Here is a 25,368-nt window from a genome sequence, read left to right as displayed (position 1 = left end):
GATTCCTTAACTGTAACAGGGCAATTGACTGGCTGCGCAGAAGCCATTCCCCCCTCCCCCCCCCCTCTACTTCCTGGCCATTGGAAATACATTTTGAGGCATACAGTCCGGCCTTAGATGTCATTATGGTGACTGCTAATTACCGGAGAGGCAGGAGAGGTGTTTCCCCTCCTGCTACTAATGGAACTGTATCTGAACTGATGAATCTTCCTTCCCTGTCAATGCCTTGGCACCAAAACACAGACTGACGGATAGAGCAACGGCGAGAAGCTCTCCTTAAAACACTACACAGTCAATACCTGTCAGCGTGTCCAGGGGCATATGTCTTGAAGAAGCAACCAATGTATTTATCAAAAGCTTCTTTTTTTCTAATTATGAATGTATTCAGTCTGAAACATGTGTTTGAGACGTGGGAAGATCAGGCTGGACTCCTTGGTCAAGCTGCAGCAGCTGTAACGTGTGTGTGTGTGTGTGTGTGTGTATGGGGGGGGGTGGTCTCTGCCTCAACACTTTGACTGATTCCTGTAGCAGGATGTCTTGTGTGAAGCATCCATTTAGACGAGTGTGCACACACAGCATTTATAAATGTCATCCCTGGCCAACATGATCACATAAAGCCTTCTCAGATGGATTATTGCGGACGTATAACTCACGTTAATTGGCAAATCTCATTCTACTAAATGCGATAACTTCTCTTAAAGAAGGCTTTTAAGTGTCTGAAAAGACATGTAGAATGTAGCTGATGATAATGTGTCAGTTTCACTACAAAGGTATCTTGTAATCATTATGGAAAGTTCACACTTGTGCCTTTCCTGGGGCCGGGAAGATTTCAGATAAGCTTTTTAAAAACTTTTTAACCAAATTCAAAACAAAACACAGTAAAATACCCTTCTAAGACAATCCCCAGTGGAGATCCTGGACAGGAGAATGCGTTTGTGTTTTTAAAGACGGTTATCACCTGTGTTTTAGGTTAAGCATAATGTACTTCACTTGACTCCTGTATAAAAATGCATTTTCTGACAATACGGCTTGTTTACCAGCTTGGCAAGAACTGTTGTGTTTGATCTCACGGTGTGCCACCATTGATCTTTTAATGCATCTGATGCTGGGATAGCCAGGGAAACGTATACCCCAAGGGTAGGTGAGCATAGAGCGTACGACTCTCCCTCTCCTCTCTGCAACAGCTCCTCCAACTCCTTTTCTGCCGACCCAACCAAACCACCACTGCTGAAAAACAGGCTGTTCAAACAGATGTGCAGCTGGCCTTGAACTTAAATACATTTGGGTGAAATTTGAATGCGGACTGTAAGCTGAAGAGAACAGAGGCGGCCCTCCGAGGACGGCGACTACGCGCCCTCTGTGTTGTGCTAATGAGCAACTTTGTACAAACTGTAGCTTTTCAAATCCATGCTAATAGGAGGCCTGTACTTTGCGTGGCTCTCTACCGGCGGTTGCCTCTCTGAACCCTGTCGCAGCATGTGGTAGCTAAACATTCTGATGCTCTCCTGTCTCGCAGCTACGTGCTGTAAAGTAGAGCAGACCGCCCCCCCCCCCACCTCACCTGACCATACCATCCTCCCAGTGTTCCCGCTGACAAACGCTGCGCTACTAGAGTGGACATAATTGTTGGATCGTGCGGTAGCAGGTGGCCCTGGGGACTGTGTGTGGAAACAGGAGGAGCCGTCCAGTCTTGAGTCAAACGAGGAGCTTCTTGAAGGTTGAGGGCTTAACAAGGCTTGATTGCATTAACATTTGTCATGCTTAATACACTGCCTGTGAAGACTGGATCTAGCCGTAACATGCTGATTTGAGGAGTAATGATGTGCTTTGTATTTTTGTTCTTTGTCATATAGTTTGTGCAGCAAGAGTGGCCTTTTCTTTTTCTGGCACAATAGCTTTTCATTTGTCACTTCGGTGTGCTTGTCCAGCCCCGTTCAGGTTCCTCTTGGTCCCCCTGGAGGGAAGATAAACTCTGTGAACCCGGTGCACTTGGTCCCACTAGGGTTGAGGTGTTACTGGCTCCATGTGCCCCTTCTCTCCGGTGATCCTTATGAAATGGGTTGCTCGCTGCAGAGAACAAGAAAGTACATATCATATTCTGGACATGTAACAAAACACTGAGAACAAACAGTAAAAGATACTCACATGAATCACATTTTCATTGGCTGTTTCAATGGAGAGCCTCTCGGATCAAAATTAAATTTTGTCCACGACTCATGGATCGCTCGCTGTTTTAGGTATATTAAAATAAAACTTTGAAGCAATCCTCTTCTAATAGGTTAAATATTAATGAGGTTTTGGTCAAGTGAGCCAAATCCAATTTGGCCCCATATGACTCGTGGACATGGTTATTAAAAGGCCAATCTGTGCTGCTCCTATGGCTTAACTTCCCCTCCTCCAGTTTTGCGGCGTAAGAAGCTGTATGTTTTTAACTCCATTCATCACACGTTCACATCTCACTGACTACCTTCCTTTTTAAACATCGTCTTTCTCTTGATCTCGCTCACCCTTAAAGCTTTTTGTTCCTGGGAGTAAAGGGAAATATCTGAAAGAGAAAAGGAGCCAATTTCTGCAGAAGACAGAGGAACTCTAAAACAATTGCGCTCCCTAACATGCTTGATAAATAAATCTTTCCTGATCTCCCCAAAAAAAGTTAGCGGCGGTCACATAAGACATTGGCGAGGCAGTCCTAGAGCAGAGGACAAGGGAACTAGAAGTGACATTGTGGCTCTGGGCTGTCTCAAAGGATTAGGCATTACAGCATTCACTGGCATGTGCTTTTGCTCCTTCCCATTATATCTGCTTGTGCCTCTTTCCAGATGACTTCTTCCCCAAACTGATCCGGCGGGCAAGATAATTGATTAATATTTCTTGAGGGAACGATGACTAACCGTTGCTGAGTTTCAACCCAAACACTCGGGTTAAACATAGTCAAAGGCTTGGATCAAAATTCAGTGGTTTTTATATCTGACAGATACACAGAAATGGCCGGATCTTTTTGTTTGTGAGTGTGTTAACCAGATAATAGCCTCTATTCTAGGTCAAGGTCAAACTCATACGCATTTTGAAATTCTGATCAAGAGAGCAGATATTTAAACTAAAACATTTCACAAAGCAAAATCCAGGTTGTAACTATTTGAGGGAAGTGACATTATTCCAGGTAATCGCTGCAGCGGTATTCAACTTTCTCGTGTTTAGCTCGTTGTATGGTGGAAGAAGTACTCAAATCCTTCTCGTATGTTAAAGTAGCAATACAACAATTTAAAAATGCTCCTTTACAGGTAGCAATATCAACTCAATGTATTTCATTTAAGTATCAAAAGTGCTCATACTGCAGGAAAATGGCTCATGTGATATATTTAATATATATTGTATAATTAATAATAATAATAATAATGATTAATACTGATGCTTCAATGCTTAAGTAGCATTTTATTGTTTTTACCAACCTACAGTAGGAGTGGGTAGGAGGGTCAAAGATAAATATATAAAAACTTTATTCCAGACTTTTTTTTCTTTGCTTTTTGTTAAATATTATCTAATGTTGGGCCTCAAAACGTTATTTAAATAAAAGCATTAGAGAAGTTAAGAGGGGAAATGTCTCTCTGGTGAAACGTGTAACAGACACCTGATCTGACTCGTTTGGGAACACTGGTTTAATATTTAACAGCACATTGTATTTAGGAAATTACCATTCGTGAAATGTAGTGGAGCAGAAGTATAAAGTAGCCGAATATGGAAATACTCAATGTAAAATTGTGCTTAAGCACAGTACATGGTGAATGTAAGCAGGTTGTCGGTAAATAACATAAAGCACCCACATACAGAAACTCATTAAAAAGATAGTATCTTTGTACATTAATGTGTACAATACAAGATCATTTAAACATGATGAATGGATAAAAGATACTTTCATTTGGCCAGAACACCTACACTTACACTCAACTGGTTTTACATCAAGGTCGATAGAGACATTAAAACGCAAAGGTTTTCTGTCAATGGGAGAATTACAGTACATGCATTTATTGTGGGTGATAATGGGAGGTTGAATGGAACCATCTTACCATCTTAATAAGCTCTCATGTGATGCTCTCTAAAAACAATCATTACAGGCCTTCCTGGAGCACTCCCCTTCCACGTGTTTATTAATCAGCTAATTACACATTGACAGTAATGGGCCTGCTGATTCCCACACTTAAATGAACAGGGCTGAATAGCTCTTTAATGATTAGCCTTTGTGTTTCTCTCTCCTTCTCTCTCTCATGCACACACACACACACACACACACACACACACACACACCGTTCTTTTCACAATTGAAAAAAAAAAATAGGACATTCAAATCAGACCTCCCGGTGAGAAGGTTTGCACACAAGCGATTCAAGAAGCTTGACAGACTCTGAGCTGCTAAAAAACAAATCTGTCTCCACAAACAGAAAACAATTAGAGTGGTTACAAAGGCAGCGGGTGTGTGGTTACACTGTGTCAACTTGTGTGGCTTTCAGTGTTAAGCTCAGCCTCCACCAACGGCGGCAAAAACCACCATGGAAGTTTGGTGGAGCAGCGCAGGCAGGTGCAGGTGGAGACGGAGGAGATGGGGAGGGTTTTTTTTTTTTGAAGGACGCGAGCAGGGTGCGGAGTGGAGCCGGAGAGGGCGAAATAGTGCGGTGGGCTGCATTTCTGTCAGCAGAAGTGATGGCTGAGTGGTAGCGTTATTTGTCTTGTGCTGCCATACGGCCCTCGCACCAGCCTGGGCATTAATGAGAGGGGGCCGGACCGCCGGGCAGGAACACGGCGGGCCTCAGACGCAGGTGATCTGTCACGCAGCCGTCTTGCTTGGGCAAGGAGACACATGAAGACAGAGGGGAGAGGAGAGGCGGCAGGACTGACCGAGGGGCTGGCCTCCACATGGGCACCCACATGTGGCACTTTCCAACACATAGAGATAAAGCACCAACAGTCTGACGAGGTTAATCAAACTAACTTCACACCCTGCCTATTTACTTCTAACTCCTCCTGAAATGTAGCATACTGAATAAGTTCAAGTTTGGGTTTATTACCATCATCCCTTTATAGAGATAAAGATGAAGGGCATTATACAGTAGGAGACAGCAGGGGAGGATTAAAATTGCAATAATTAATTAGTCTGTGTGTGAGACCAGCCAAGGCTATTAAAATCCATCAGGATCTTTACACATGCTGATTCATCTTTGCCTTACGAAAGAAAAGTGCGTAAAATGTCTCGATCATTGGGCGACGTGGTGATTTCCTATTCATTTCAGAATACAAATATTTCAATCAAATATCAGTATTTGTAGAAAGTATGCAAGTAATGGACAAAAGCCAAATAAATCTAGTTTAAGTGACAATTTAGATTTGCATTTTTAGGTATAACCAATAACAAATAACAGAAAACCACCGTGCTTTGTCTCAAAATCGAGTACGGACCTGTTGGATTGAGTTGGATTGTTGGATTGATGGTGGTGAGAAAAGTAGAAAATGGCCAATTTACGGCTGAGAAATGGAGTGGTCATCTAATCCAAACAGATACCTGGCCTGATAAGTTGTTGGGTTTTTTTTTTTCCTCCCCACAACCAGCTTCAGCACTTCCACGACAAGTGCTAAAAGGGTAAAGAAAGAAGACAAAAGCAACAGCTGGGTACCACCTCAGTAATTCCCTACGGAGACCTGGAAGACACCTCCGGCCGCAGACCATTTTCACTCCTGATTACAGAGTTTCAAATCAACCACTAACACGTACAACAATCCACTTCCTCTGGCCAACTCAAACAAAGACCAGGCTGTCGTGTTCACTGAGAGCAACACGCTGTCCTTTCTACTAAATGCAGTAAACAATCTTTCCATGCAAACAAGATGTTTACCAGAGAATAACTCCACTCAACAAATCACTGAATCTGATTTTGTCTCAGAACAGATTTATGTCAGAATGGCAACAAACCAAAATTTGTACACAGGGTGTGTGAAAGCTTGTCAGAGTGAATGTGCATCTCCTGGCGGTGGTGTGATTACTGAGGATAGACATGGTGCAGCAGGCTGCCAAAGTAAAGATTTATACAGAGCAGTTGCAGCTGCAGAAACTGACATTGGACGACATGGGATGCATGATAAATCATGGTGGACAGGGGGCACTAGACTCAAGAAGCAGGAAAACACTCAGGACTGAGGGGGGATGTGCCAATCAGGGACTCTCCTTCTATGCAATATAGGAAAAATATCATCTTTTATTCCCTTAATCCAAAACGCACAATAAAATATCCAAAGGTATTTTACAGTATCTCAATTTTTTTTGGTTGGAAAATAATTAATCAGCTTTCTTGTGTTTAAGATTTCAACACATGTATGTCCTCCTCTTACACCTTTTATAACAAAACAGACTGTGTGGGTCTGTTTACTGTCGGGAAACTGAGGGATGCCCCTTCGTTCCGCATGTTGAATATGAGGGGTCCTTAAGGGCCAGGGGTGAATCCTTTTTTTTACTTTTATGGGAAGTGGTTCAGCGCCGGGGAGGTGAAGGACAGAGTTGCCGGCCGCTCCATCACTCAGTGCAATAAATGGATGCAATCTGTATCCAAGTAAAGCATTGGCTGTTTTTAAATTCCACCTCTTTTATCCAAATGAATGATGGACCCTGGTACAGTGCACTGTGCGACAATATTAATATACATCAGAGGCCTGCACCCCTCACTAAATCAGGGAACTATCGGCATTTGTTATTTAAATGACAAACAGCAGAAGCGGGAGAGGAGCACAGAGAGGGGACGCAGAAGAAAAAGGTGGACAAACCAATTCAGATTTCAATCCGGCAAAGACACAAGGCCCCGAGCCATGACTCTAATGAAAAAAGGCAGCTCCACTGGTCCAAACAGACACAGCGGCTGCTGCTCGGTGCCACCTTCAATAGGGTAAACTCCACATCACACTTCTCTTCTTCTTTTGCTTTAAACAGGAAGCTCCAAAGTAACACATATAGCAAATGTAACTTTCCTCTGCTGCTAACAGACAACATATTTTACATTCTGTCATAACAGAAATGTATTAACAAGACTAAGAGTATACAGCCACACTAGCTCTGCTAACTAGGCTCCGGGATGCAGCATGTAGGCAGAGCGGTGCTTTGAGCTACATGCTAACATCAGCATGCTAACATGATTACATGCTCACATGCTGATTTTAAGCTGGTATGTTTACCATTGTTCACTATCATAGTGAGCCCAGTTATTATCAGATTATTGATTATCATTTCCCCCCTTTCAGAAGGTGTCCCCCACTACCCCCACCCCAGCAAAAAAAACGGATTTCATTTATTTTATTAATCACATTAGAAACAACTGTAATGCATGAATGTTGTTAGTTTGGTTTTGACTGATTTGAAATTCTGACTCGACGATGGTGCTAAATCTATTTGTAATAACCAAAAATTATTACAAATCATCTTTAGGGGGCATGAATGTCTATACCAAATTAAATGGCAATTGTTTAATATTTCACCAAAAGCCACATGCCAAGCTCATGTTCGTGTTAGAGGAAAAGTGATTAGGATCCATCCTCCGGGCACCCTGATGGTCTGTAGAACATTTCATAACAATCCATCTAATAGTTGTTAAGATATTTCAGTACATCTCAACACATTTTTACACATTAAAAACTATACCTAGAGCTCTTTACTTGAGATATTTAAAATCCTCAGTCTGCAGGTTTAGTTTTGTATGCAACAACATGAGACATCCAATAATAATGTAGGCGAGTGGTGAAGAGGCCAGAGTGATACCTGACGTTGTGACGGACACAGCTTCTGTTTCCCTCCTCCTGATGTCACTCCGGGACTGGTATGCACAGGAGACGTCAGTCTGCCTGGAGGCACACAGACCGAGAGAACAAACGTTACTCACAGTATCTCCCACAACACACACACATAAACATACAGACATTTTATAATTTTACAAAAGTCGATAAAGGCAAGCGAGGCACATTTGCAAACACGGCAGTTTACATTCAGCCTCAGCGCGGTGCATATTTTTGCCACATCTTAATTTTTCTTCATTAATATATATTTTCACCAGATGGAATATTGGATGAGGAGAGGTGCTGGGGTGCATGTGGCTGAGTCATTGCAGAGTTCACATAAACAAATTACACCTGCTCCATGCCTCCTGTGTCATATGTCAGGTGCCCTGAAATAGGAAAAAGCCCCCCCACCAGCTTAATAGCCCTGACTTCGGAGATGTAAAGTTAAGGTCAAGGTCCGTTCCATCACTGTTGCGGGGGGGGAGCAGCCTATGTGCTGTGTATGTTTGTACATGGGAGGAGGGGGACCGATTGAGTGAAAGAGAGTTGGAGCGTGTGAGGGAGCCTCAATAACACATGACCGAACATTGTTTGCACATTCTGCTTGTTATACAACAACTAAAGTGCATCGAGAGGATTTAAAGAACAATGTGGCGTGCCGTTTGAACATGCTACTAAACACAAATTGTAAAAATGATTTCATGGCAGATTTAGAGAAACAACAGGCTCGTACAGAAGAGAGCTCCTTGTTAACCAACCTCTTGTTGGACTGCAGGCTACATAAAGCTCACAACCCTAACAGGCACATGCTACAATAAGGCCCCGTCAGGGCAGCCTTTTAACAGGCAGCGTGTTCCATGACCTCAACAACCATAAATCACATGACGGGTGTGCAGGCGCGGGGTGTCGAGAGCTGTGCGGGGCATGCTTTGAGCGAAGTCTCTATGTTGTATAATCAATAGATATAAAAATAAATGGCCTGACCGTTATTCTCTCCCTGCTACCCCTCTCTAATAAAATCCCAGTAATGCATATTTCATTTACTTTTATACTTATTGATTACCTGTACTCCAGTTAGTAAATCACGCGCCTATCGATCCCTCAATCGTACCTCTGTCGGACAGCACATAACCAGCCATTTGCGCCCCTGATAAAGAGCTCAGACATTGAACTCTCCACAGTAAATCTTTGCAAACTAACTTTTTAATTCCAAAATCGATCCCCGTTTAAACGTCGCATTATTTCACGAGGCACGCCTGCGGTATTAAAAGTAATACCCTGATGCATTTGGTCTTAATGTGTGGAGGTCCATCCCTCAATCTCTTCCCTCATTACACCGAGTCCGAAGCACTCCTGGGCCCCTGAAGCCTGCAGGGAGCCGAGGGCCCTCCCCTGCTGCTGAGAGCTGAGAGGCAGAGCCGCTTAGGGCCCGCCAGGAGCCCACTGAGACACTCAGCACAATGCTAATCAAACATGAGAATACCATCAGCTGGCTCATTAACCAAGGCAAAACACCACCATTCATCTCAGAGCAGAACCCAAAGCTTTTTAATAAGCATGTTACATGGCTCCGTGTAAAAGTGAGAGAAGTGGGAAACACTGTTTTTATTATTTAACATCTGTTACTTCATCAGTTTTAACAGCATGGCAGATGTTGGCCAGTTGTTTCGTCCCTAAATATACAGAAACAGTGATGAGAAAACAAAGATTGACTTGGAGGCAGTGAGCAATGAAAACAACAAGCAACACGTAATGAAGACAACAACAACTCAATTCTAGCAAAGACACAAGGACACTGAGGGAAAAGTCTCCCAGATGGATCTTTCAGGTCATATGAGACTTTTAAATGCAGTGCAGTCCCTTAGGGTACGGCGTAAAACAGCACTGACACAGGGTCAATTGTAATTTTGGCGCCCACATCCAAAAGCAAATATATCAATTAAAAATAATTAATCAAAAAAGGAGTGAGGAGCTGCAGTTACAAAATGGCCATCTATTTTCATTAGGGTACACGGTGCTTCAGGTGCGAGCAGGATCTTAAGATTAATAGAGGTATTCAAATGAATCAGAAAGGATTAGGGTCTGCAGGGAGCATGATCAATAGCTCCAAATCAATAATCAATAGGCCACTCACACCAATATACTAACTGCTGACACCGAGATCTCACAATTAAAATGAAAACTGGGAAGGGAGTGGCGTAAGACTATGATTTATCTCACAGCGCAAGTGTCATTTAGAAATAAATAAGTCAATAGATAAAAGCTGCTGCCGCCTGCCTCAGGTGGGAGGCAGTTATGCATTTTAACGTGGCCGCCGACCCCGAGCATTACAGCCAAATCCCACAAAGCATTGCACCTATTCACACGCCGATACGAGGATAAACAGCATGCAACCTCATACAGCCTTTATCACTTAACATCAAATCTCTGATTGTCCCTGTCAACTGGCAGCAAACAGGAGATGACAGCTTTTATTAATACAGTATCATTTCAACCTGGCCGCGGTACAAGATTAATGCTTACACTCTGCCCACAGAGAAAACACTTTTCTCTCAAGGGTGTTTGGAAACAAAGAAAAGTCAGATGTATGGGAGCTCAGCGCTAGAAATCGATCACGCGGGTTAGATGCTCCAAAAGAAGAGAGAATATAGAGAGATCTGGAGTGGGTGTTTCAAAGTCTGTTAAGAGCAGGCGTGAGCAATTATAGCATTCCTCATTGTCACGCCAAACAATACGTGTAACTGGTGTTGTGTTTGCATGTGAATGTGTGTTTTGGAGGAAGTTAAAGGACGTAAATGGGTGCCATGTGTGCAGAGCTGGGTCGTGAGGACAGAGCAGCCATCTCACTGGAGAGTGGATTTGAGCAGCTTGGGGAGATGGATTCAGCTCGTGCCGTCCAACGGGACACATCAGAAGCCCCACTCGTCAATCCCCCCTCTCTCCCTCATTCATTTGGGAGTATGATTTATACTTTTTGAAGTGAAGGGTCTTGAATCCCACTATAAAGGAATTAAGAGGTCTCCCCTGAGTCCGCCATTCAAATGAGAGCATGGCAGGGATATGAGGGCTTTTTAATAGAGAGAAATTAGTATTCACAATGCCTCAAACTGGAATCTGAAGGAACCTTTCAGGTGGAGAAGAAAGGGCCAGTTTAGAAAAGAAAGCCCTAAGAAGTCGAGGGCTTTTCATAGCAGTCGTGTTTTTGCCCCTCATCAAGGAGTGCTGGAGCGCTCTGTGAACTAACCCAAGAGAGAGGGAGGAAGAGGAGTGTGTGTGTGTGTGTGTGTGTGTGTGTGTGTGTGTGTGTGTGTGTGTGTGTGTGTGTGTGTGTGTGTGTGTGTGTGTGTGTGTGTGTGTGTGTGTGAAACAAAATTAAGAATGCACCATAAATAGGCAGAGTGGAAACAATACAATGAGGAGTCCCACAGTCTCGAGGCCAAGGGGGCTAAGCGGCATCTCAATAGTCAATGCAGATCCAACAGATCCAGGGAAGACTGGGAGCGATGTGATGCTTTGACAAACATCTTTTGGATAAACCTTCTTTTTTTTTGGCCAGTCCCAGAAATGCAGGGATTTGAATCTGCATTACAACTATGTCAACACATAGCATTTCTCTACTTGGTGACCTTGAAAACTATTGAATTGAAGTTTTGCTGCATCCAACTGTAGCGGTCTACTGTCGGATTTAGGAACAGGATAGACATCAACACTAATCTCCTGTTTGGGTTGCTGGGTGCTGCACACTTAACTGTGTTTTATCACCTTGATACTTCAGTACTTAACTATGGAAAATGCTTTTTTAAAACTGATCCGGTACAGGAAATAACACATTACTTCTGTTTCGGTTTCTCAGAGACTTCAGCTGTTGAAGGTGCCTTTTACATCAGCACATCATTTCTTTATTTAAATCATTTAAATGTCTCGTATCTGAGAGCTATAAGTTGTTCATAAGACGTCTAACAGGGCGCTACACCTCTCTGAGTTCTCACTGACCCAACACATACAGGAGAGAATGCTGTAGATGTTTGTCACAAAGGTAATATATATTTGTTCACGCATAGCTATTGCTAAAACATGGAATACGACCATATTTGGTGTAATAACAATGCTTTATGATCATTTCTGTCTTTTGCCACTATAATCAAATCTGCATGCTCAGTTTGTGTCAAAGTGAAGGGTTACCAATTCAATACTTTTTTACAAATTGAGTTTTAATAAGGTCAAAAGAAGAAAGAAAAAGGTTGATTTTGCAATTATTATTATTATTTTTACACAGCCAGCATTTGAGTTTTTGAGAGCCCAAGCAATGAGGAAGCAAAGCAAATGTTTACAAAATCGGTTACGATGGGTAGACACAGATATTGAATTATGTGTACATCTGTGTGTATTATTCAACACTGCAAAGAATACGCATACATGTAAGATTAAACCTTCCTATAGTGAAGTTGGCAACATGAAATATGCCTTGAATTCACTCATTTATGCAGCAAAACAGGGCTAACAATACACTCCTTTAGAGGCGCAGAGTCTCTGAGGCATCATTTTAAGAAAAGATTCCTCTAGTTAACAGCGACCTAACTGATTCATTTCAATGAGGTGGCCAGAGACTTGTCCATCAATATATTGAGCTTTAATTGAAAACACTGAAAGGTGTTTCCGATTGGCTCTTGAGAGGCTGCTTTGTTTAACTAACACGTGGCATCAACTACCTGTTTCTGCAGATTGAGGAAGAACATCTGTGACGGGAGCTCTCTGACACCATGTCAATAGGACACACTGGTAATGGGCACAAAGGGTTCAACTGGAAATTGAAAGTATCATTAACATAGATTCTACAATCAAAAGTCTGATCATAAAAGATCATAAAGCTTGGAAAAGACTTGTACTGGAACATACCTGGCTTCGGTCTCGTTTTCCAACAGAAGGCCGCCAAAAGCTAAAAGGAGATAATCAAAGTATAATCAGGTGCAAAATGATGATGGAGGCATACGAGTTCTCTTTGAAGCAGAATATCTTACTCTCTCTGGTAAGGATCTTGGGAGAAGTGTCTCAGTCTCTCTACAAACACTGGCATGCCGTTGCCCTGTAAAACATAAATCAAACAAACACAATAAGACACAAAGACCATGAAAGCTGAACACTGCTGAAGAGGAAGATGCCAGTTTGCTTTAACCTTGCTGGGAAGCCGCCTCTTGTCCTTCCTGATGCAGCAGGCAGCAGAGCCAGGCACTCGCTTCAGGCGTGAATGATACCGATACCCTGCAACAGCACGAAGCACATTTATCTTCCTGTGTTTCACAATCATGTCAAAAAGATCATTAATGTTAATAAGAATTTGTGTCTAAAGCACAAAATCATGGTCCATACCTCGGTGAGAGGGCCGTGCAGGTTGCAGGAAGGTGGGTGGAGGACGGTTATCCTCGAGGGAAAGCTGGTTGTCTGAGTCCCATCCGGGCAGCAGGCCGGCGACACTCGTCCCGACTCCACAGTCCCCCTCGAAGAACCAGTCGCTCTGCTCGTCATCGCCTGCACACGGGGACAGGGAAGATGTAGCTTCGGTTAGCAAGTCGCTGCTGCAGCATGCTGCACGTTTCTACAAAGACGGTGCAATTGCAGCCTTCATTCAAATGCTGAAGTCAAAAGCAGCACCACCATAAAATTGCTTTGTCCAAAAATGAAGTAGAGTTGCAGGATGTGCACTAATACCACAGTACTGTTTGAGAATAATGTTGGAAATAGAAGGTAAAGATTGGAACTTTGTTCTCACAATGCAATTAAACTAACATTATATTCAGGCTTTGTATATATCATATAGTTTGGGAGAAGCTGTTGTTTGCTGGTCTACAGTGGAGCCTCGACTGGTTGTGTCGATAATGACTACAATTTCTTTTTAGCGTAAACTGCTCCTTTAACTGCACACTACCAACCGGAGAACACCAGTCTCGTCCCCAGGCGGAGAACTCTTCTCAGACCTGTCAGTCAGCAAAGAACACGCAGGAACCATGCCTCTCACAGTCAAGGTGTAGTGACAACTGTTAAATCAGAGGCCGCCTGGCCCCACCACGGCTAATGAGATTAGAAAAGGCTTCAGCGCTCATTAACACGACATGACAACGTCTTATTAGAGTCGCCTGGGTGCCCAGCAACCAGCCCATTGTATTGAAACCTCCCTCTCTAGTCCCAGCATTCCCTCAGTCGCAGAATATCTATCGGCCAACTCTGACAACTCGTCATCTTCCTTTCCATGATCAAGAACGCTTCATTTTGTGAGCTCTACATACACACGATCAAATATTTACTTATTTTTAACCACATGAAGTTTTGTTTAATTGTTCCCAACGTAAGTTAAAATGATGAATTTTTAAATACCTTGTCTTCCCTCATCATTGGTGAACAGGCCAGGGTCACTGCTGCATGTGCTGCTGGTTTCCCTGCAAAGAAGATAAGAAAAACATCACACATGAATGATCGCCTGCTTCTTTCATATCAATGACTTTTGAGGATGGAGAACTCGGTTTTGATTTGTCATCTCAAACCTGATGGGTTCTTTAGGTCAGACAATGTTATAGCGTCTGAAAAGTGAACAATGTGAATCAAAAATGTACATGCCCCTGTAATGAGGATGTATAACATGTTACACTCAATAATAAAAATAATGGAGAAGTCTGGAGCTAGAGGTCGACATAAATGGAAATGACACAAAAAGACAGAGCGTGCCGTGTTCTCCCTTGTTGCAATAGCAAACACAAAGGCATGAGGAGAGGCTCTGATCGAAGCCACTGAGTGACATGCACAATCTAATTGAATATCCTCCGCTGTCAGCTCCAATCTAATCTGGCCTGCGTTGTGGAGGATGACAGGAGAGCGAAACACATTCCCCTGCCCGCCCCTCCCTCTGGGTGTGCCCCACACACAGAGCGACCCACAGACGTGCTGCTTCCACACAACAACTGGCCAACATCTGCTGTGTGGGCTGCCACCGCTTACTGCCTCCACTGCTCCCTCGCTGCTCCTCTCCACAGCCCCAGGCCAACCCCTGTTACAACAGCCTCTAAACCCTCTGCTTCCCCAGACCACACTGGGTTTCTCTGCCTTTCTCACACCTCAGCCACCTTGAACTGGGACCTCCAGACACTCCAAGGTCATGGGGGGTGGGGTGGGGGGGGGGGGGGGTCAGGGGAGGGGTGGAGGGGACAAAGACGGAGGGACAAAAAAGTATTTCCTATCTCTGAATGTAAACAAACTATCACAATGCGGTCATTGCCTTAAACAAGCACATGTCAATAGTTTTATATTTCATAAAGCCTTTTCTCAATACCAGTAAGCTTAAAGGGCAAGTCACAGCTTTGCACTTATTTTGAGTCATTCTTATACAGTATATGTTGTACTGCTGCCATAAATGTTCACTAATGTGTATTGATCCGCAAGTGAAAATAGTCCCCAGAAAATGCACTATTGACTCCTGTCTGATGAAAATATAGTACAATCCCTTTATTAAAAGGACAAAGCACATTCATCAACATTTCTATAAACGTGTCAGTGTTAGCCAGCCAAATAATGTTCAACTGTAGTCCTCTGAAATATGTATGTATCTGTGACCAGATTCTTTTATTGTTGTCTAAGATGGTTAATATATCCTGTAAATGAAGCTCATTTCTATTTAAACTGATGGGGGGGGGGGGGGGGGGGGGGCTGATGCTCTTGATTGCCTTGCATTTTGCTTCCTGTTTTTCATCGCTGACCTTGCTTATAGGAGAAAGCTGGAGGGTCAGATATACGCTGATACCGTGCTTCGCCATATTGCAGAGGCCTGCAAGTGACGGCAGGATCAGAAAAACGTCCGTCCAGCCTGCACGTCGTCCTGGCCAGATGGTCCTGCATCATCTCGCCTCACATCCACAAGAAGCAGATGTGAGAGGGAGCAGGCATCTCCGGGGAATCTGGAGGATGTCTGGCGTAGCAGTACTGGTCCGTCCCTCCACCCCCTGTCCCACCCCTTCAGCCCTCTCTCCAGACTGATTCCCCAGGCCTCTGCTCAGCTGTACCCCACCTCTGGACACGCTGGCTGGCATCTGGAGCTCACCACACTCCAACATCAGTAGAGGACACAGCCACAAGAACAACCATTTTGGATGTTATGCTTCATTCAACAACCTTTCTTAGTGATAATTAACTATTTCCAGCAGTGTGGCGTCTTCTTCCTTTTTCTAAGTGAAGAAAGTGCCTGAAGTGTTTGCTTCTGTTTGGTGGGATTTTGTTCAAAGTTTGAAAAGAATCACAGGTCTAAACAATTAATTAAAGACACCCATTAAGTATTTATCCGTATTAAAGGTGTAATGTGATGTCGCTTGGAGTAGCACAGGGCCGATGTGAGACCGCTTCCATTAAGTACTGCCTAATTAATCCCATGAATAATTGAGACCCCCATTTTTCTTGGGACCAAAAGAAACACCTCTTCTTCCCTCAGCAGTGACCTTTGTCGAGAAAAGTTGACAAACATTAAGGGCAAACTTGGTTTTTTGGCTCACACACAAAATAGCACTTCCCCCAGTCATAAAATATTCTATTGTGGATTAGGTGCCACAAAAACAAATAAGTCTTAATTACATAAAACACCATATGTCCATAGTGAAACAAAGGCAAGGGCAAAATCAAAAACTGTACTCCAGTGTTTTTAGAGCTGAACTTAAGTCCCCACATGGCCCTATTGTCTCTATACAAGCCAAAGAGGTGAAGCAAAACACAGTATCCAGATGAGCACTAATCATTAGGATATAATCCTCAGCTCCTGGGAGAGGCAGACCAGTTTGCACAGAGATTACAGGCTAGCCGCCATTTATTGAGCTCTGGCTCATTCTGCAGAGGAATAAAGAAGAGGCAGCGACGGAGGGGGGCAAAGCGCTGATAACAATGGATCTGTGGGCTCTTCAAACAAGCCGCCCCAACCCAAATCCATGCCCTCTTCCATGGGTGTCTGATTATAAGGTTATCCCACCATCCCTGAGCTGCAGTAATTGGATTAGTCTCAGAGATTTATGAAAATTAACTTTGGCAAATGCTGCACTGCTTTCTCAAAAACTCCTCGTAGAGTTTTCAAAATATAAATTACAGCGCGATAAAGCCCAGTGTGAGAAAAGCACGCTTTGTTTTTCTGGTGGCAGGGTTGAAGTCAGCATCACCAGTAGCAGCCCACAGCTGGAGACGGAGGCTGAGCCCGGGACGGCGTCTACCCACAGGTGAGGCCTGCTTGCTGGGCCAGCCTGGGTGCCAGGTGGCCTCACTGCCAGCAGGCTGGGCCAGGTCTAATCAAGGATGTGGAGCCCAACTGGAGCTGCCAACATCTGCTCCCCTTGAACTTGGTTGGCTGAAGGCAAAGCGCTGCTCTGTTTGCACGTAAGAGTAGTGACCTTGAGGAGAGAAACGTTTCAAGAGACCAGACACTCCCTATGAAAAAGGTTAATGGAATGAATGGAGACCAAAGAAGAAGAGTGCTTTAAAAGACGTTTCAACTATGGCATCTGTGTGTGACATTAAATGGACCATACACCCTGTGAGTATAAATATTGCTGTTGTACCACTGTCAACCCCTCATCACTGATGCCATTTGTTCGTATCCTTTTCCTCCGCCACAGCCGAACCATTAGATTGTTCAGCCCTCGGTACAGTGTGGCAGTCTACTGAGCAGCAATCAAGAGTGTTGGCGTTGTGTAAGTGAGAAATGATTGACAGCGTGCCAAGGTGTTCCCATTTATTTCTTCTCTGGAGCTGTTTTCTGTCAGAACGGCTATTGATTTTTCCATAAAGTAAGAAAACAAGTACCGTTTAGGGGCTAGGGAGGTCAGCACAAATTAAACCGGAAGATGTGAAGCCTTCAGTCTGTCCCATTACCCGCTACTTCAAATGTCTTCTTCTCACATGTTTTATATGATCAACAGATAATGAGATCAGCAAAGGAAATACATTCATTCATGTTATAATAACACACAACTGCACTGCACTGCCTGCCGGTACTGTGTATTTATCAGTGGATTGTGCATGGACCATGTGACGTATTTAATGCCAAAACACCATTTAAACATTCTGAAAAATATATATTTAAGTATGTTCACCTTATAATGGTTTGCTGGTTATTCTATGATAATTATATATACCAGTAGAACAAAAACTATTTAATCTGAAATGATTTCACCGATTGATTAATAGTTGGAGGGAATGGCACAACATTTGGTATTATATCATCGAAGCCTTTTTATGTGTCATGTGAAGCACTTCACAACAGAATTCCCTTATTGTTGAAATGAGGCTACACAAACTTGCCTTGTCTTGTAAATTGAATGCTGGTTTGACAAAATAAGAATTTGTTTTAGTTTGAGGAAAGAACTATTTCCTGTTACTGACAAACGCAGACAAAAGGATTGATACAAAAAACTATTAATTGTTCTTTGCAGCTCTTTACACCATAAAGCACTGGGGCAAGGTGACAGCTTAATACACTTGTCAGTCACATTTAGTCTTTTTGATTCCACAGTATATCGTAATCTTGGCTTGGCTGTATAATTCCCTCTCTGCTGCCAGTTACAGCCACATATAGTTTAGCTAAAACGCACACATGAGGGTGCACTCTGGGACACTGAGACAGGCCGAGCTTTAATTACCAAACCCAAGAAAGGAATTCATTTCAAAACAAATCAATACCACACCAAGTCACTTATTTATTTGTGACAATATTTCTGGAAAGGGAATAATGAGCTGGAAGATGCCTGGAGGCATAACTATCAAAGATCCCTCCCTGGTGATCATTTCAGCTATAGGAGATGAGGATGAAGAGACTCTATCATTCATTTTTAATGTCAACTCAATACTTTAAAGTGGAGTGGTATGATTGTGATACTTTTTTTTGGTTTGGTTGAGGACACGTTGAATATTGACAAGTGGCTCGATGAAGACAGGCAGCATAGATCATCTTAAATGTCGCCTTGTTTAATTGCTCCTGTCTGATAGTAGTTATGCCTATGACTTTTATGTTATGGGTTTAACTGCCTTGGTAACTTTCCATTTAAAGGGTAAAAAGGGCTTTTAGAGTTTTGAGCTCCTTTTTCAGAATGGTTTTAATCCTGACTTTTTAAACAATGACAGGGTTAACATTTGGCTTGTTGCAGTGCTGTAAATTAAATGTAGGCTTTTCAAAACTGGTATTGCTTATTTTTCACAAATAAATCAACCTAAAAACTTATATTAATTATATTATTAATTATATAATAATTATTAATAATTATCATATATTATATTAATTATATATATATTATATTAATATATATATTAATATATATATTATATTAATATATATATATATATATATATATATATATATATATATATATATATATATATATATATATATATATATATATATATATATATATATATATATATATATATATATATATATATATATAGGGCCCAGCTGTGTAATAACATTGTAATGAATGTTTGAATCTAACATAAAAACAAAAAGAGGAATAAAATACATTACCCCTCAGACATGTTCTCATCTGCTGCATCTCTGTGTTCCTTGGCCATCTTTCTCTTCCAGCACTCCTTTCCCATCAGCCTGGCTCCTTCAGTCTGTCGGTCTGCTCCCACCCAGCCCCCAGACCTCTTCTTCGATCCTGAAAGATGTTGCATCCTAGATGGCCTGTGTCTCCGTTTCCCATCTACACCAGAAACCTTTAACTTCTGCTGCAACCTAACTGTGACGTCTGAGGTCATACGCTTGACCTTCCTTCGCCTCCTGAGTTGCCGTCCTGGATTGTTCTCGGTGAAGGAGTCGGACTCTGGCCAGGAGGGCTGCCTAGTCCTGACCGGGCCTCTCATGACGGAGCGCCATCGGTTGGTTGGAATCACGTCGTCAGAGTCACTGCAGTTGGCCACAGAGGCACCGATGGTTGAGGAAGAGTTCTCCCTGTATCCTTTAGTCTCGTCCAAGCTGGACTCCGAGGCTTCAATCCAGCATCGTCTGTGCTGCAGCGGATAGAGGGAAGATTCACGATAGCGCTTGCGACCTCTGCGACGGCGGATCTGCCGGCGCTGGTGAAGAGGACTCAGGACCATTTCCTGCCACAGATCCCCCAGCTTGCTTTGCTCTGAGGTCTGCTCCAGAGCGGACACAAAGTCCTGCACCAGCTCATCCATCATGGTGCTGGAAACCAAAGATACAACGGAGTAAAGACAAAAAGACCTAAAACACCATAGATGATACTACATTGAAATATATAGATTAGTCTGATATACAACAGCCATGACAATAAACAAGGGCTGAATATGAAGCCAATGCTGAACTGCCTTAAAGGGAAAATTTGCCACCTTTTATGTAGATGTTCAATAAATATAAAATAAATGTAGTCGATTGAAGCAGTGCATGCTATATTGACAGAGAAAGCTGAGTTTTTGTTTGTGTGTTTTTTGTCCTGCATAGGGCACCATCATTTGACTTGACAGTGACGTAGTTGGATACAAGGAAGAACTACAGGCTATTTCAGCTTGGATTTCCAGTCTCCGCCTCTGGTTTTCCAGGGGTCGCCGTGTTCTAGATGCAGCTCAAACACAGAATGTCCTCGTTCTTTCTGCTTGTATTGCAAACTAGCTACATTTCCAACAGCAAAAATGGCATCTCAAAATATGAGTGAAGAGGATAGACGGTAGACGAGGATACATTTTACAGCGTTTTTATGTGTCTGACATGGATATGACAATATATACCATGAGATACCTTTGTTTATCGTCAGAAATGTTGCCCGTCCATTCCTACTGTGTCTGCTGTCCCTTTAATATTTCTAGGGGTATTGGACCATTGTGATCAAAGTTGCAAATCAATGTGCGGGACAGTTTTATGGCAGTATTGGATTTATGGTTCTTGCATCAAGGTGATAAATTATCTCTAGGTATAATTTCATAATTTCATAGTCAAAAACTCATATTCACATCTGGTTATTTTAACAATAAACCTTTCTAATGTGATTTTACGGAATATTTTATTATCCTATTATTATCAATACTGTACATAACAACTAATACATAACATTACATATAGCCACTTCTACCCATAACTGAAAGCATATCGGTCTGCTTTGCATCATGTTAAACTGAGGTTTCTTGCTATCATCTCTAGCTGTGGTTGTAATATATCAACTAAAATAACATTGCAGAGTGACCCTTGTTTGATTGCAGCGGTGTTCAAATGAAATCTTTGAGCGTCTGCACATCATCATCAGCTACAAAGACACTCGCAGCATCTTCATAACTAGCTAAGAAAGCAGCATCAGTGCAGCAAAACAATAGCAGAGGTAGGCTGGGCTCTCTGCATGCTAGACTGTGTTGCATAACATCTAACACGTGAGCTCAGCACAAGGACAGCCACACATCTCCCTTCTGTTAACTATGAGATAAACACAGCATTGAACATAATAACCGTGTCGCAACACGACTCATGGCAGCTATCAGGATGCCATGTTTTATTAGGCAGAGAGTCCGCTGTGTTTGAGCACTCACCAGTCGCAGCTTGTCTTGTTTTGTTTTCAGCACAGCTGGGACACCAGACGCACTTCCGCCCTGCTGTCCAGCCAATCAGGTGTCTCCGCCTCGCTGTGACTCTCGTGCAGAACAGCCCGCCACACCGCCACAGTGTTCACGCTTCTCATATACAGTCTATGACTCATGCAGATAAGGAGCATAAAGTCAGCCTGCTAAGCTGCAGATAACATATTTAACTTTACCACCGATCACCATAACATTTATATTACAGGCTGACAAATTACTGGTGTAAACTATTATTCAAATCCCCTTTGTTATTGCAGTTTTCCTGTAATGTGTCTGTGATACCCAAAATAAATTATGTTGATCCTATATTTTAGGGTATTATCATTTTATTCCCTTTAGTTAGCTCTTAGGCGGAAAAATAATCTACATTTTCCTGTACATCAGGGAGCAAGGTTGTAGGAATACTAGGGTCAAAGTTTTATAAAAATTAAATAAAGTTTTTATTTATGTATATGTACTTCTCATGTTGATTAAATTGTTCTGTAAGTCTATAAGTCTGACAAAATAAATGAACCCTTCTCGACCCAACTGAATAAACTCTAAAATAACCGTCTCAGAACTTTGTATCTATTTTCCATATAATTAGTATCAGACTAAAATGGTCTTTCCAGGAATTCTTTTTAATTACCATTCCCCGACACAAAGATCTAAATTGTGTTTCAAAGTCTCTTCTCATATTAAATACTAAATAGTATCTAACTCTGTGAAATGTATCATGTCCAGTTTTTGTTGTGACTGTGTCGTTGAGGTGTCGATTAAACTCTGCAGTGATTTCTAAAGGCAGAGTTTAAGATGTTGTGTTGGATAGCATTAATCTGTGAGGTGAAGCACCGACAATACTCATTACAATACAATGCAGGGCAACACATGATAAATCCCACACAAACAAAGACTTCTAAAGAAGGGAGAACTGGTATCCCTCTATTCGCAGGGTTTGCGGTTCGATACCCAGCTCCCCCTGTTCACATGTCTAAGTGTCTTTCAGGAAGACATTGAACCCACATTTCTCCTAAAGGTCGGGCCAAAGCCTTGCACACAACCTCCTCTGACATCTATGAATGAGTGAAAGAAAGGCACATTGTAAAGGGCCTTGGATTAAAGCACAATAGAAATACAGTCCATTAACCATTTAACCAGTCAAACCTCTGATGAGTTTCAATGGAAATCAAACAATCTTGATAAATCTACACGTATGTAACATTTTGTTAATTTCTTCAAACAAAATCCCAACCTTGTTACGTTTGTGATTAGTTGTAGATTACAGTAATTCTATTACTTCTGCACCATTTAAAACAATAGTGCTCTAATACGTGTTTTATGATGTGTGACAACTCTCGGTAATGAAGAATTGTCTCTCAAAGCCAGTGTGTGGCTGAATGAAGGAAAAATAAAAAAGTAATTTACCACTTCTTTCCTCTCTCAGATGAAGGCAGCCCAAATAGTAAAAAAAATAAAAGTCTGTGAAAATGAGTACAAAAGCCATTTAATCTCTCTCATCTTCCTCTTAATAACTGCAAATTTCCCCTTGGGCCCATGGGAGAGGGCCTCTCTGTGCCGCTGCCACCTTATCTGTCGCCTCCATATTTCAGCATGCTGAGCGGCTCCCTCAGTACCCAGCCCCCGGCCTCCTCTCGCCGGGGCCTGTGGGGAAGCTGGGCTCCTGGGTCCGCCATTGTTCTGGCCTGGGAGGAAAGTCCGGAGAGAGCCCTGAAAGCTGGAGAGTGGGAATATTAAAATAAAACTTGAGCCACTGCTTCATTAAGCGGCAGCCTTTCATAAGCAAACATATCAGAAACAGCCCCCTTTCAGAGGCAGTAATTAGCAATTTGGAAACCTTGCACCCTCAGGATATACAGTTTCAATTTAGTCAGCAGCTTTAGATTCTTAGGCACTTAATATTCATTGTTTCTGCCATCTTCCCAATTTCTCAACGTACATTGTCTAGTCTTTCACTGGCGATAAAGTGTTTTATCTTTCATGTAATTCTTCTTTTCAATGAGCCCTCTGCAAGAGAAGTTCATTTTTATAAATAATTTTTTTAAGGGATTTGCAAAGAATGTGAGGGATATGATAGTAAAGTGCTCTTCAGGAAGTGCCAGGCTGAATATCATATGGAACTTGTGCTTGATTGATTAAAGTCTGGTTGTAAATAGTATACGAGAAAAGTTCCTGCAACTTACTGGGGAGTTATAGTGCAGAGAAAACCTCTACAACTGATGACATGGTTCAGAAAGTAAAGAATATTCAAGTTTAAATGATATTTGATTAAAAAAGGACATCCAGATATATCAAACATCCTCCGTTTGCAAGATGTGTAGCTTGACAATGGCTCTTCACGATGATATTAACATTATTTAACTATTCTACAATTGACGACTTATGAGTGCTGTTATCATTCATTATTTGCCTGTGTTTGTATTGGCATGGGAAACCCTTTGCATGGATTTAATGACAAATGTTTGCAAACTGCTTATTAAGCCAAACCACACATCGTACCTCAGGGGGGCAAGACAGACACTTATCTTTGCCACCATGGAGCCTTTGTTTCAAAATGCTACCACTTCTATTCATTTCCAATCAGCATTGTCTAATAGAAATAATTGATTTTTGCCTATTCTCCACAAAATGAAAAACGTTTGTGATTAAACATTTTGTCTCCAAATCTATATTCCAAGATCCCCATCAACACTTGAGAAAAATAGGCAACTCATTAAAGCAAAAAAAAGAGTAGCTAAGACGTGAAAAGAGGAGGCAGGGAATGAAATAATGAATGGCGTCCGAGTGAGCTATCTTTCCCAGGCAGAGCGCCACTAGGGATGCAAACTCTCAGCCACCAGAAATGAGCTACCTATCTGTGAAAAGAGTGACTGCTCCATCCTATTTGATTTGGCTCTCCTATCATCTCTTAAGAAGATGTCAGCCGTGCTTCTTCTATTGCTCTGAGCCTTTATCAACCCGGAGACGATTTCCCTGCAAAAAAGAAGGCGGGGGAGACGCATTCCTGTGCCTTTCAGGGAGCAACACTAAAGAATAAGTGTTATGCGATAAAAAGGGGGTTGTTAAATAGATCTGTCTATTTGTATGGTAATAATGATTGCTTAAAGACTCGTGGCTCCGTGACTTGTAGAACAAGGAAACAAATCTGTATTCAGGTATTGTGTTAACGCGACTCTCCAAACGACCTTGCGAAACTTTCATACAGTAAAAAATGAGTTGGATTCTCCAGGTTTTTTTTTTCCTTTGTTTATATCATTCTTTTCCCCGTCCTTTCAGAGTGGAGGAGTCCTCGCACTGAGCAAAGCATCTCAAACTACTGCAGCTCTTTGCATTTGAAATGATCTTTGCCAGAGTTTTTATTGACAATAATTTAGTATTGAATTCAGTGTATCATCAAGACATTTGTAACAGAGTAGTTTATCTGTTTGGATGCTTGTGATGTTGTGGGTTTGAATTATTGGACTTTGCTACATATCAAAGTAATAAAGCCCTTTTTAAATAACAGGCAGTTGTGGAAAAAGTAGGACTTTCAATCCTATACTTAAGCAAAAGTAGCAATACGATAGTATATGATATATTAAAGTACAAGAAAAGAGTCCTGCGTTCATGTGTTTGCTTGAGTGAAAGTACCGAAGTATTATCAGCAACATATACTAAGTATCAAAAGTGCTCATTATGCATATTCTTATTGATGCATTGACATATAAGTAGAATGTAGTGTTGTAGCAATGTTGTATTTTAAGTAAATAGTAACTATTGCAGCCAGATACTGTAAATGAGGAGTAAAAAGTACAATATTTCCCCCAGAAATGTAGTGAAGTAGAAGTATAAAGTAGCATGAAATGGAAATACTCAAAATGAAAGTGAAAGTACCTCAACATTTTTGAGTAAATGTTACTTTCCACAACTGAATATTGGCTACGTTCATATTCCTCACCATTATAAGTGTATCCCAGTTTCACCATAACC

At 42.0% G+C, this 25,368-nt stretch overlaps 1 protein-coding gene across 6 annotated transcripts in view; it reads right to left on the bottom strand.

Moving 5' to 3' along the window:
• The window catches only part of LOC115027165 (G patch domain-containing protein 2-like), a 30,582-nt gene extending 9,088 nt beyond the window's left edge, over positions 1 to 21,494 (bottom strand). For 3 of the 6 annotated variants that reach the window (XM_029460275.1, XM_029460276.1, XM_029460274.1), the window contains exons 1-9: positions 19,340 to 20,001; positions 14,176 to 14,237; positions 13,174 to 13,332; positions 12,980 to 13,065; positions 12,825 to 12,889; positions 12,703 to 12,742; positions 12,516 to 12,607; positions 7,790 to 7,872; positions 1,562 to 2,067 (exon numbers count right to left, since the gene is read on the bottom strand). In XM_029460275.1, the coding sequence (XP_029316135.1) occupies positions 1,907 to 2,067; positions 7,790 to 7,872; positions 12,516 to 12,607; positions 12,703 to 12,742; positions 12,825 to 12,889; positions 12,980 to 13,065; positions 13,174 to 13,332; positions 14,176 to 14,237; positions 19,340 to 20,001 (1,410 nt within the window). In that variant the 3' untranslated portion in view covers positions 1,562 to 1,906. Of the gene's footprint in view, positions 1 to 1,561; positions 2,068 to 7,672; positions 7,873 to 12,515; positions 12,608 to 12,702; positions 12,743 to 12,824; positions 12,890 to 12,979; positions 13,066 to 13,173; positions 13,333 to 14,175; positions 14,238 to 19,339; positions 20,006 to 21,354 lie in introns of those variants that run through there. The other 3 variants (XM_029460273.1, XM_029460278.1, XM_029460279.1) reach the window with 3 other exon arrangements.
• Between the last annotated feature and the right edge of the window lie 3,874 nt (positions 21,495 to 25,368).

This window comes from Cottoperca gobio, chromosome 22, assembly GCF_900634415.1.
Source record: "Cottoperca gobio chromosome 22, fCotGob3.1, whole genome shotgun sequence".
Classification (NCBI taxonomy): domain Eukaryota; kingdom Metazoa; phylum Chordata; class Actinopteri; order Perciformes; family Bovichtidae; genus Cottoperca; species Cottoperca gobio.
Note: the sequence above shows the minus strand (reverse complement) of the source record. Positions and strands in the feature narration are given on the sequence as shown.